The sequence below is a fragment of the Acomys russatus genome, chromosome 1 (assembly GCF_903995435.1).
Source record: "Acomys russatus chromosome 1, mAcoRus1.1, whole genome shotgun sequence".
NCBI lineage: Eukaryota > Metazoa > Chordata > Mammalia > Rodentia > Muridae > Acomys > Acomys russatus.
The window spans coordinates 9,398,015-9,411,668 of NC_067137.1; the positions used below are offsets into that span (position 1 = coordinate 9,398,015).

A 13,654-nucleotide genomic window follows, 5' to 3' on the forward strand; every position below is an offset into this window, starting at 1 on the left:
CATGTGGCAAAACCACAAGGAAATACAAAGCACAGTAATAGAAAATTGATAAAAGAATTAAAGGCTAAAAGCCATACACCTGATGAACTTAATTTTCATTATTTTCCCCAACTATGCATCTCAGGGGCCAGGCTAGCATCCTGGGCTTTTTAGCATCTATCTGTTCTCTAATCTTGTTCCTTGCCCCAGCTCCTACTGAGGTAATAGGTCTCCAGTTCTTACTCATTTAAAAAAAAAAAAAGTTGTTTATTTATCTTTATTTTTATGTACATTGGTGTTTTGCTTGCATTTGTGAGAGTTGGATCCCCTGGAGCTGGAGTTACAGACAGTTGTGAGCCGCCATGTGTGGGCGCTGGAAATTGAACCCAGGACCTCTGGAAGAGCAGTCAGTGCTCTTAACCGCTGAGCCATCTCTCTAGCCCTCTTACTCTTTTTTTTTTTTTTGGTTTTCCGAGACAGGGTTTCTCTGTGTAGTCTTGGCCATCCTGGACTCACTTTGTAGACCAGGCTGGCCTCGAACTCACATCGATCCGCCTGCCTCTGCCTCCCGAGTGCTGGGATTAAAGGCGTGCGCCACCACGCCCGGCTCCTCTTACTCATTTTTAAAGGACTGGAACGCATGGCAGTTTGCGGGTTGTTAAAAGACACACCCTTTTAGGGCAGCTTTCAAGGCTCGGACCGTGGAGTTAAGTCCTCGCCTGGGACTTCAGTTCACTCTGGGACCCAACCATCCCGCGGGTGGTTTTTGCCTGTCTCTGCGCTGGGCACAGTGAGTGTAGAAAGTCTGGGTTAAGACAGAAATGTTGGCCTGACACGCAGAGGTGTGGAGGTTGCAGCCCCATCAGGCAGAAGAATGCGAGGCGTGCACAGACCCCAGCAACGACTGTGAGTCGCGGTCTATCCAAAACCACCGGCAGACGCCCTCTCTGATGACATCACGGCCTTTCAGCACTTCTGATTGGAGGCGCGGCAGCACTCGGCTACTCTCGCGATATTTCCTTGCTAGCTCCCGGCCCGCCTCCCTATACTGGGATCGATAGTGGATCGCTCACCACGTTAGAAGCTGCTGGCTCTCCGTAGACTTCCGGAACTTCTCCAGAGGTGGCGACTCCTTGCAGACATCCCCCGAGCACGAGGTTTGGCTCGCGGGCGTGCAGCCCGTTAGGCGCGTGGGCCGGACTCTCCGCTGCGTGCCCGAGCCAGCTTGCCGCCCCCAACCCTCCCCAGGGTGCCAGCCTTGGCCCTTCAGCCTTCAGTCCGTGCCTTTGGGCCCTTAGGTCTCCATAGTGACAGCTCTTTAACCACCTTTCCGTTTGTCATTCTGTCATTCTTCAGACTCCACGTGGGAGTCGGAGAGATGTAGATGGGAGGGAAGCCGCAGGTGGTACCCAGGACCATCAGATTTGACAGGGCTTTTCGGCACTGGGGAGGCCCAGTTCACCAGGACACACGATTATCCACGGGACACACAGAATCCCCGGGTCTGTTTTTTTTTTTGTAGTCCCTAGGACTCTGGAATCGAATACTGCTGCAAACGTGCCATTTAAAAATCAAAATTGTCTCATCAGTTTCTTTTCTCAGTACCTTCTCACCTGTACGCTGGCTGCTCATTTAGGAAATTATATGCCTAAATTTAACCCAGAACTTCAAGTTGCCTGTCTGTCTAGGCTGTGTTCGTTCTTAACTTTTTCTTTTCTTTTCTTTCTTTTTTTTTTTTTCTTTTTCCTTTGGCTGACTGCTCACTTGCCGTTACTGTATTGACTTGCTGCCCAAAGGGACTATAGATTCTTTAGTTTCAGGATCTGTCTGTACTTTTAGGTATCAGGTAGTCCTTTCTTTTATATATATGTTCCTTGATTTTGTCCACCACATGATTATAAGTATCTACTTCACGTCTAACCGCTTAAAGAGTTGAGAATTAAAACACTGAACACAGTCATTAAATTTTTGACCTTCGTGGAGTTTACAGCTAGGGAAAACAGACAATATACAGGTGTGTAAGTTAATGTAATTTTAGATAGTAATACACACTGGAAAAATGTGGGAATGGCATTTGTCTCAGAGTGATGACATTTTAGGTAATGTTACTGAAAGCGCTTGGATGGCATTCAGTAATAAGAAAGAAGTCTTGTCATGTGTGGGACAGAACATTAATTGTCAGATGCAGAAGTCTCATAGGTGATAATAAGAGCATCAGGTACCATGAGAGGTCTTAAGGTGACAGAGTAGATTGATTTGAAATAAATGGCAGAGGAAGTCAGATTGTTTTTAGGCATTCGGTGCCAAACACCCACATTTGGATATTAATAATATGTTGTATTTAGTGGAGTTGGAAACTGTTGGGAAGTTTAAAAGCAAATATATTGTTAGACTTTGCTAGTGTTTTCTTTGTTGTTGGTTTTGGTTTTGGTTTTTTGAGACAGGGTTTCTCTGTGTAGCCCTGGCTGTCCTGGACTAACTTTGTAGACCAGGTTGGCCTCGAACTCACAGCGCTCCGCCCACCTCTGCCTCCCAAGTGCTGGGATTAAAGGCCTGCGCCACCACCACTCAGCTGTTAGTGTTTTTAAAAGGTTGCTTTAATGACTAACAAGAATGAATTCTTTAGAGGCAAGGGGGGGGGGTCAGTTAGGAGGCTGTGTCAGTGTAGGTGACATACATTGAGTCAGTTTCTGCCTGGGAGAGTCAGCTTGAAGAAGGTAGCCCACTCCTCATTGGACCTTAGAGCTCTTCCTTTGACTTAAGCAGAATCTGTAACCTTGGAGCGTTCGCTGACTTTTTAATCCTTCAGTGGGACAAAAGAAATTGCACCTTCAAATCAGCAGCTATTTTAAAGACTACATAGTGAGACCCCAACAGCAACAGCAGAAACCCTAAGCAAATACATAAGCCCAGTTTTTTGTAAACCAGAGACCCTCATCCTGTTGGGAGACATGTACTGGTTGCCTCAGCTTGTCGTTAGTAAGATGTTTCTGCCGTCTAGTGGGGGCAGGCTGGGGAGGCTCTGAGTGTCCTGTAGTGCACAGTTCAACATCCTTAACAAGAGTCATGTGGCTCCAAATGTTACTGTTGCAGGAGAAACCCTCCACTGAACCAGTGCCTTAAGTTCTTTTTTCTTACAGAGACTACTGTTTATCCTGTTTAAAATGGGTGTGAAGAAGAAAAGAGAAATGCAGGTTGCTGCATTGACTGTTAGTCATCAGGACCTGGAAACTCTGAGATGTAAGTGATTTTTAAATTAATGAACAAATTTGCAAATTCTGCAAGCAGAATATTTGAAGGTCTAGACCCTATACAATATTGAAATTCTTTCTGTTAAATTTTCCGTATATTTTTTGCATTCAGTTTTAGATAAAAAATAGTTTTGTCTTTAGGTTGAGTTCTACTTATTATTTTGGTTTATATCTGTTTTTATTTTATTATTGTTGTTGTTTATGTCTGTTTTTATTTTGTTGTTGGTGGTGGTGGTGGAGGTGGTGGTGGTGGTTGTTTTTCAAGACAGGGCTTCTCTGTGTAACAGTCCTGGCTGTTCTGGACTCACTTTGTAGACCAGGCAGGCCTCTAACAGAGATCTGCCTGCCTCTGCCTCCTGAGTGCTGGGATTAAAGGTGTATGCCTCCGCTGGCTCTGTTTTTAATTTTTTAATAAATAATTTTTCTTAGATTTATGTATGTATGTATACCATGTATGTAAGTGCTCAAAGCCCACAGAGGTCATAAGAGGGTATCAAATACCCAGGAACTGTAGTTATGTAGGGTAGTGAGCTTTCATGTGGGTGCTAGGAACTAAACCTGGGTCCTCTTTCAACATCAGAGTCTCTGTATTTATTTTTACTTTATTTATTTGTGTGTGTGTGTGTGTGTGTGTGTATGCATGAAAAAATACCTCCATCAGATTGGCCTGTGAGCAAGTCTGTGTGTGTGTATGTGTGGGTGCATTTTCTTAATTAATGATTGATGTAAGAGGGCCCAGCCCATTGTAGGCAGTGCCACCCTTGAATAGGTGGTCGAGCATTGTATAATAAAAGCAAGCTGAGTAATTCATCTGGAGAACCAGAGAGTAGTGTTGCTTCCATGGCCTGTGCTTGGGTTCCTGCCCTGAGTGTCTGCTCTGGCCCCTGTTAGTGATGGACTATGACCTGGGAGCTGTAAAATAAAACAAACTCTTTCCTCCCCAGATTTTGTTTGGTCATAGTATTTCACAGCAATGGAAATCATAGGACAGTATGTGGGCATGCACATACCTGACATGGGTAGAGGTCAGAGGGCACTTTGAGAGTTGGCTCTCTCCTTTTTGCACTGCATGGGGCTCAAACTCAGGGTCAGGCCAGGGAGAAGAGCCTTATCTCCTTAACCCATCTCATCGGTCCTGGTTTATATCCTTAACAGTTTTGTAGGATATATAACAAAGGTTCTATTAATCCATATGTAGTTACATCACTGAAATTTTTGTGTTCCTTAGCTTTCGCTGATGTGGAAGGGAAAAATCTTGCCTCTTTGCTGTTATATTGTGTACAGCTCACTGATGGAGTGTCACAAATCCATTCTGTTAGACAGGTAAAGCTGAGCTTTTGTTATGTGTATGTTTTGAATATTATCATGTTACTACAGATTTTAAAAATTAACTGATAGTTTTTGGCTTCAGTTATTTAGTGCTGATTTATCACCCAATGGTAGTTTTTCTTTTTCTGTTTATTGTATAATGTACTTTTATTCAGGGCAGCAAAAGAAAGAGTATCTGAGGTTCTACTGTCATTGGTACTATAAGTAGATAGGAGATAATTGTGTGTAATTTTTTTTGTGGCGGTATTTTAAAAAACATTTCTATTAATTTTGAATCTTTAAAACTTTACATCAGACACATTTGAAAGTTAATTTAAAATACACATTGTTCTTATCTGTATTTCAACATTTAGATTTTCCACACATGCACACTTTTTAAAAATTGGTTAAATATATTACTGTGTTTTTCGGATCATAAGGCACACTTTTTCCCCCAAAAGTGGGAGAAATTACGGCGAGCCTTACGGTCCAATTGCTATTTTTACTGTTTTTCTTGTTTGACTGCTCTAAAAACTGGGTGCGTCTTATGGTTAGGTGCATATTATAGTCCAAAAAAATTATGGTACTCATTTTTGTTGTTGTTGTTTTTGAGACAGGGTTTCTCTGTGTGGCCCTGGCTGGCCTGGAACTCATTTTGTAGACCAGACTGGTCTCGAACTCGGAGATCTACCTCTCTTTGCCTCCCAAGTGCTGGGATTAAGGGCATACTTCACCATTACTTACTCTTAAAGAATGCTATAGGTTTTCTGTGTTGAAAGTGGGTGGATGTGTGTCAGGAAGTAAAGAGGGAGGGGCATGTGTTAAAGGCTTAGGAGTACTGGAACCAGGCTGGCAGTGTAGCTCAGTTGGTAGAAGCATGTGCATATTTAAGGCCCCGGGTTTCATCCTCAGGACCACAGAAGTTGGACATGGTGACATATACCTGCAGTCTCAACTCTTGGGGTGGGGGTGGGGGAGGGTAGAAGCAGGAGGGTCAAAAGTTCAAGGTCATTCTCCTCTTACCTTTAAAGAAAAGAAAGATGACTTAAAAGAATATTTGTAATCAAGTTAGTTTGATGTATTTGATATTAGAAAAAAATGACCTTGATTTTCTCTTTTTGATTATAGATTGTGCCTTTCCTGGAGAAGGTAGCTAAACATAGTGTTTGTGATCCTACTATTCAAAGTTGTTTGGATATTTTAGCAGCCATCTATTTTTCCTTGACTCTGAAGAATCCCCTGAAGAAAGTTTTGGCAAGGTAAGGAAAAGAAGGGAGGTAAATTGAATGCTACAAAAAATAGCCAGGGACTGGGGCCACGCGTAACTAGTAGTGTGCTTGCCTACCTGGTAGGTTAGAAGGCCGTGGTCCATCCTCAGGAAAGGAAGGACCTTTCCTGACAAAAAGGAAAAAAGAAAAAGCAAGTAAAGTTCATTCACTGTTTTGGTAAAATTAAGCTAAAATATATTACTGCACATTCCATTTGTATTGCCTGTCTGTGTATCTGTCTGAGGGCTTTAGGAAGCAAAAAGCCATAGGTTATAGGATTTAAAAAAAACAAGCTGTGCATTTATTCAGTGAGCCCTGATTCACTGATATTTGGGTCACTTCTTTTACATGGATGTTTAAATCTATGATCTTGTTCCTTCTCTCTGTTCCCATCTATTCTAACAGATAGCACAGGACTACATATGCTTGATATAAAATACTTAAGGGATGCAGACTTGAACAAAAGTAAATGAGGCTTAAATTCCACTATTCTGCCTTGTTTGATTTTCTTTAGGAAAGGGCTACCACTTTAATTGAGCACAGTTTTTGGTTTTTAAAACCTTTTCTTTGGGTTAACATATACTGTTTTAGTTTAACTCTTTATGTAATGGGATAATATTGTATGCAATACTTGCAGTTAGTTTATTTCCTAAAGAATATCTTGGAGGGCTGGTGAGGTGGCTCTCTGGATCTGTGTTTTCCCTGTTAAGCCTGCTGGCCTGAGTTTGATCTCTGCAGCCTATGTGGTAAAGAGAGCCAGCTCCTGCGAGCTGTCTTATGTCCATACATGTGCTGTGTTACCCGTGTGCCCCCAGAAAACGAAACAAACAAACAAATAGGGCATCTTAGAGAAACTTCCATGTCAAGACAGCCCGTTTTAAAAAATATTCATTTATTTTTATTTTGTGTGTGTGTTTGCCTGCATTTATGTCTGTACATACCCCACATTATGGATATATCAAAATGTGTACCATGATGCATATTATTTGGTTTATTTAATCTCCTCGCCACTGATAAATACCTGGTGTTTTGGATTTCATTATTCTTGATGTTCTTTATCATACATAAAGTGTGTATAATCATCTGCCAGTGTTCCTAGAGTGGGATTTCTAGGCCAAAAGGCCTGTTTCGTAGATGTTGACTCTACTTTCCCTAAGCTATTTATTAACATTTCCATACCTGTGAATTACACTGCTTATTTCTTTGTGTCTCTCCACCACTGGATGATACCAGTCTTTAAGTTTTTAAAGTCTAAAGATGAGAAATGCTATTTTATTTTGTTTTGTTTTTTTGAGACAGGGTTTCTCTGTGTAGCCTTGGCTGTCCTGGACTTACTTTGTAGACCAGGCTGGCCTTGAACTCACAGCGATCCACTTGCCTCTGTCTCCCAAGTGCTGGGATTAAAGATGTGCGCTACCACCTCCTGGCCTGAGAAATACTATTTTATTATCATTTACTTCTCCTAATTGTTAGTGTTGAACTTTTCTTGGTGCTAGATTTTGACCCCACAGAGATCTTGCATGTTCAGCAGATACTTACTGTCTGACTGAACTACATCCTCAACTCATTGGACACTTTATAATGTGATTACCTTTTATTTTTATTTGTAAAGATTTTTAAAATTTATTTATTGTGTATATAGTGTTTCGCCTGCACATATGCCTACACGCCAGAAGAGGGCACCAGACTTCATTATAGATGGTTGTGAGCCACCATATGGTTGTTGGGAATTGAACTCAGGACCTTTGGAAGAGCAGCCAGTGCTCTTAACCTCTGAGCCATCTCTCTAGCCCTGATTACCTTTTATACTATATATTGTTTTATTGTGCCAGGCATATATTTATTTTTCACTTTCTGCATGATAGATTGTCTTTATAAAGATAAAAAAGACCACCACTACCATATTAATATTTTTCATTATACAGATTTCTAAATTTTATGTGTTGTTTACCTTATTTTATTTTTTGTTTTTTTGTTGTTGCTGTTGTTTTTCAAGATGGGGTTTCTCTGGGTAGCCTTGGCTGTCTTAGAACCCACTCTGTAGACCAGGCTGGCCTCAAACTCACAGAGATCTACCTGCCTTTGTCTCTTGAGTGCTGGGACTAAAGGAGTGTGCGACCGCTGCCCAGCTCATGTTGTTTACTTACGCTTTCTCTAAGTCAAGATTTTTTACTTGTTTGTCTTACTTTTTTAAAAAAATTTTTTATTAATTTATTCTTGTTACATCTCAATGTTTATCCTATCCCTTGTATCTTCCCATTCTTCCCTCCCTCCCATTTTCCCATTATTCCCCTCCCCTATGACTGTGACTGAGGGGGATTTCCTCCCCCTGTATATGCTCATAGGGTATCAAGTCTCTTCTTGGTAACCTGCTGTCCTTCCTCTGAGTGCCACCAGGTCTCCCCCTCTAGGGGACATGGTCAAATATGAGGCACCAGAGTTCGTGTGAAAGTCATACCCAATTCTCCACTCAACTGTGGAGAATGTTCTGTCCATTGGCTAGATTGTCTTACTTTTTTTGTCTGGTTTTTAAATCCATCTAGAATCAAGTTTGAGTATTGGGTAAGTTACGGATGAGTTTAGTTTTCTGTTTCACATAGGGTCTCTGTATCTCCAGACTGTTGGTCATACATTTCCTTTCATATTTGTCATTTGTATTCTTATATAAATAGGGTGTGATTATTTTAGACTTGTGTATATTTATTGAACTAGTATCACTCTTTTATTTACTATTTTGATAATATGACTCAATTATAGAATAAGTTACTTTACTACTGATTTTTCTTTTTCAGAATATTCCAGTTTTTAGATTTATTTCTTCAAGAAAAGCAATAAACTTTTTAAATATCAAATACCTACTTTGATTTAATTGGAATGAAAGTGACATTAGTTTAGATTTATATTAAGGAAATTTTTGTTGAGGATTTAACTATATTTTAAGTACATTTCTAGGAATTGGGGTTTACCTGAATAAAACAGCGTAGCTCTTTTAGCGTCTTACATTCTAAGGGAAGCAAAAGCCTGCACCATGTGTCAAAGCCATTCTCACAGTGGACGGTCATTGCATGCCACTTAGTCCCGTTGCCATGGCGACTCTGTTGAGACCAGCCTGGTGGATAGAAACAGCAGGATGGGACCAGGGAGACAGCTGGGAAAGGGTAGGCCAGGGAACTTCTGTGGGCTGTGTTCTGAAGATGGGATTCTCTACTGAGCATTTGGATGGGTCCTCTCCTTCCACACCTAACCTCACTTATGCATGGTTTCCATCCTTTGGTTCTTTTGTGCAGCTCACTGAATGGCCTACCTGAATTTTTTCTAACTGAAGCTACACACAGTTTTACTTCTCAGCTTCAAGAAGAATTAGATACTGCTGACTTACATTCTTATAGGAAAGTAATGGACAACATTTCTTCCTGCATGGAGAGCTTTAACGTGGGTAAGCCAGCGCCATCTTGGTGCCTTTTCCTGGGTAACGTCTGTCATTACATCATTGTTTTTAAATGTCCATTTTGGCAAAAACTCCTCAGCATTGTTATTTTCCCACTTGCAGGTAAAGCAAGTGTTGTTAATCTGCTTAAAAACGGTAAGTCTTGATATTTTCTTTTGCTCTGAGGGCTGACAGTTTCTCTGAGTCATTTTAGGACTGACTCCTTTAAATTTCTTGGCAGTAGGGGCTGGAGAAATGGCTCAGCATTTAAGAGCACTGGCTACTCTTCCGGAGGACCTGGGTTCAATTCCCAGCACCCACATGACAACTCACAACTGTCCGTAATTCTAGTTCCAGGGGATCTGACACCCTCTCACAGACATACATGCATACAAAACACAATGCCCATAAAATAAAAATAAATAATTGGAAAAGGTACTTCTTGACAATAGTAGAGTACTCCAGATAACTAAAGTAGACCGAGCTGCTGAAGTCCCTGCCTCTCCGCGACACCATGTATGGAATATGTTCTGAAATGCTCTGGCACTGATGCTGGAGCTCAGTTTGGAGCTCTGCTTGTCACCCTGTTCCCTTTGTTTCAGTGCTTCGCTTTCTGCAGAGGAGTTTAATTGACACCCTGGAAGAAAACAGGCAAGTGCTGGGTGCGATGTGTCTGTGCAGGCTTCCTGACGGGGCTCATAATGTGCTGCTTCCAGTGTTTGCATTGATTGTTAGTTTTTAATTGATTTTTTTGAGAAAAGGTCTCACTGTGAAAACTGGGCTAGCCTCAAACTTGTAATCTTCCCGCCACGGCCTCTCAAGTGCTGGGATTGTAGGTATGTGCCACCATGCTCAGATGATAGCGATAGTTCTTAAAGATCAAATATATTATTATGAGAATAAATGAGAAAGAGAAAAGTCATTTCTCTTACCTTTGGGTGTTTGATATTTAATGGGTAAAATTTCTTGTTATCTCTCTGAAGACATTAATAATAGTATAATAGTTATCTTTTTTTTTTCAAGTTTTCTTAGCCTTACATAGTCTCTGATTTTTCAAAGTTTTTGTTTTGTTTTATATTCCCCCCTGTTTGCTCTGTTTACTAACTGTATTTCTGGCAAAAAACTTTCCTCCGAAGTCTAGTGATCCTTGGCTAGGCACTCCTGTTCAGGAGTAGGTCATTAAGAATTGATGTGAATCTGCACCTGGGTGGGGTTGACTGCAGGTTTTTTCCCAGTCTAGTCTAACTGGGAATCCTTTAAGGCCCGGCCTTACTGCTTGGGCAGTGGACTTATGGCACCAGCAACATCCAGACTTTGCTTTAATATTCTAATTGCTGAGTGCCAGCATAGAGTGGAGACCTGAGATTTTGACCGCCAGTGTGCACATATTTACCTAGTTCTCCTTTCTGCAGTTTGGCATAGCTGCTTTGTCCGTGTGCACTGCTTTCCTGACAGGCATTGCTGGAACTCAGGCTGCACTCCTAGTCCACCACTCCCAGGCGACATGCATTGCTTTACTTTCTCCATAGGTGAATCAGTTGTCTACTGCCTTAGAGGTTTGGTTTCGAGTGCTTAATCTTTCTAAAATGTGTAGTCACTTGGCCTATTTTCAGCCCTCATTTACTTCCACATCAAACCAGCATTAAAGTGCCCATGATTCCTAAGCCTTTTGGCATTATAACTCAGGTTGCTTCTAGGTTTATTCTGACTTATCTTTCTTTATTCTGTTAAATCAGTCGCCAGCCATTCACGTGCTTTGCAGTTTACCTTGTTCCTTATGCATCTATCTATTAGTACCTTTTAGTATTTTAAATCATGGCTGCTGGGTTAGGGAAGCTCTGAAATGGAGTAGGAGTAGTAGCTGTGTGCCCACGCTAGCCTGAGGGCTTCCTTCTGCTTCAAGAGGAACTCCTTTGTCTCCTTTAGACTTCTTGGCTCATCCTACCGACCTGGGCCCAACTCTCCAATTTTATTTGTTCCTGCTGTTTGCTACTCTCTTATTCTTTCGTGTGAACCACTATCCATATTATATGTAGTATTTCCAGTTAGATCTCTTCCTAGTAGATTCAATAGTCAGTTGGTTCCGAGACATTTTGGGTTGGCTGTTTTATAGATGCTTCAAAGTCAGTGTGTGCCCCACAGAATTCACTGTTGAGAAGATACAAACCCTAGCAACCTCCACCCTATTTCTGTCTCCTTGAATTTGCCCATCTTTGGTACTTCATATAAGTGAAATCATATAATATATACATATTCGTTACATATATTTGTACGTACATGTATATTCATTATATATATCTGTATAGTCAGGTGGCATTCATGGAGTTCATGATTTTTCTGCTTTAGCTCCTGAGTGGTGAGATTTCAGGTATATACCATCATGTCAGCCTGCTTGTCCTTTTGGGTCGGGCTTATTTCACTTAAGACCTATGTATGTAGTAATATGTATCAGAATTTTATTCCTTTTGTAGCCATGTACTCTGCTGTGTACATTTGACACATTGTGTCTGCTTACCTGCTGATGCTTTAGCTTTTTCTACCTTCTGGCTGCTGTATAACGCTCCTATAATCATTGGTGTGTACAAGAGTCTATTTCAGTTTCTTTTTTATTTCACCCCCTTTATTTGTTTGTTTTTTAAAGTAAGGTCTTACCCTGTAGCCTCAGCCCTCTTAAAACTGTAGCTTATGCTGCTTTCAGACAGCCTTCTCAGGCAGTTATGCTTCAGCCTCTCGTATGCCTCCCGTACTTGGCTTTCAGTTCTTGGAACTGAATACCTAGAGTAGAACCGCTGTGTGCTGTGCTAATTCTGTTTGTTTTGAGGAACTTACAAACTGTTGTTTCCTGACTTCAGTTTTTTGGATTTTTTTTTGTTGTATTTTTTGAGACAGGGTTTCTCTGAATATCCTTGGCTATCCTGGACTCACTTTGTAGACCAGGCTGGCCTCGAACTCACAGTGATCTGCCAGCCTCTGCCTCCCGAGTGCTGGGATTAAAGGCGTGCGCTACCACCACCAGGCGTTAGACTAAAATTTAAGTGCACCTCCTGTCTGCATGTCTGCTCTTCCGAGCCACCACGCCTGGCTCCTGGCTTTAGTTTTAATAGGATCTGTTCTCCCCTATTGAAAGTAGACTGAGAAGGACAAGTTAAAGGCTGGGAGACCAGATGAAAGCTGTTGTAATCCAAAGGACATATGAGAACTATCCAGGTCAAATAGGAGCCGTGGACATGGTATAAGCCCAGATATATTTTGAAGATAGAAGTAAGGTTTCCTTGAGAAGGTATAAAGAGGACAGGAGGCAAACGTGATTACAGCACTTTTAGAGCTAGAGATCCCAAGAGGTGGCACAGATTTGGAGTCAAGTATAAATCCATATATTTTGAGATAGCTATTAGATGCCCAAGTGAAGATGGTGAACAGGAAGTCAGAAATACAGTGGGAGACATCTAGGTTAGAGCCAAAAGTCTGGCAATAGTTAACATATAGAATATAATTTAAGGCTTAAGAACTATATGAGACTAACACCAAGGGAAAGAATTAGAGAGCTGAGAACTGAGGACTGAACCTTGGGGAGCTTTGGCTTGGTCCTTTGCACTAGAGAGAAGAGGGTGAGGTATGAGAGGGAGGAGAGAATACCTAGTCGTGATGTCTGAGGACAGCATCTAGGAGAACACGCTGAAGGCAGGTGGAAAAAGTGTGTGTAGGCTGAGTGTTCCCATCTGTAGGTTGTCTCAATAGTTCTTCAATTCTCTTTTTACACAGTTCTTATTTTTGCTCTAAAATAGGGAGTAAGGTTAGTCTGACAGAGGAAGGGGGCCTGTTGAAGTAAGAGTGTTAGGAATTTACAGGTGGTGTCTGTGTGACTGGAATGTATGCAGGTGGGAGATGGAGCCCTGCCTGCTGTGACCCCCCTTGGGTACAGGAGTGTGCTGGTTTTAGAGGACGTAGAGGTGGTGACATTTGGATTTGAATTTCCTTCTGAAATCTTCTTTTTTCTTTGTAGAAAATTTGCTGGAAACCATATTGTTCAAACACAGTTAATGAGTGACTTGCTGGTTGGTGTTAGGGTTGCTGTGACAGTAGTGCAGAAAGTACAAGTGCCCCAGGGCGGACTTTGGAATGATTCCTACTCTCCAGCCTGGCAAAGCATGTGTAGCTTGCTGAGCATCTTCACCCAGTTTTTAAGTGATGGTAAGTGTGTCAGTGCTATGTGCTGGTTGTAACTGCGTGCCAGTCAGCTTTCCCTAATACATGCAACTTAGCTATGCTGCCATGTCCAGAAATGCATACTCATTTGTTAAAGCTACTGGACAATATAGGGACTGTAGGGAAGTCATTACTGTGAAAGTCAGAATAGTGTTTACTCAGAGTCCGAAAGGGAATTATGGTTTGGATGAGGTACATGGATAGGTTGTCTGGGC

At 41.5% G+C, this 13,654-nt stretch overlaps 1 protein-coding gene across 1 annotated transcript in view; it reads left to right on the top strand.

Annotated features, from left to right (window-relative positions):
- Window positions 1–1,010: 1,010 nt before the first annotated feature.
- The window catches only part of Thada (THADA armadillo repeat containing), a 282,053-nt gene continuing 269,409 nt past the window's right edge, over window positions 1,011–13,654 (top strand). The window contains exons 1-8 of the mRNA XM_051161396.1: window positions 1,011–1,136; window positions 3,120–3,219; window positions 4,459–4,553; window positions 5,667–5,797; window positions 9,094–9,242; window positions 9,357–9,389; window positions 9,836–9,884; window positions 13,237–13,424. Of these exons, the coding sequence (XP_051017353.1) occupies window positions 3,144–3,219; window positions 4,459–4,553; window positions 5,667–5,797; window positions 9,094–9,242; window positions 9,357–9,389; window positions 9,836–9,884; window positions 13,237–13,424 (721 nt within the window). The 5' untranslated portion in view covers window positions 1,011–1,136; window positions 3,120–3,143. The remainder of the gene's footprint in view (window positions 1,137–3,119; window positions 3,220–4,458; window positions 4,554–5,666; window positions 5,798–9,093; window positions 9,243–9,356; window positions 9,390–9,835; window positions 9,885–13,236; window positions 13,425–13,654) is intronic.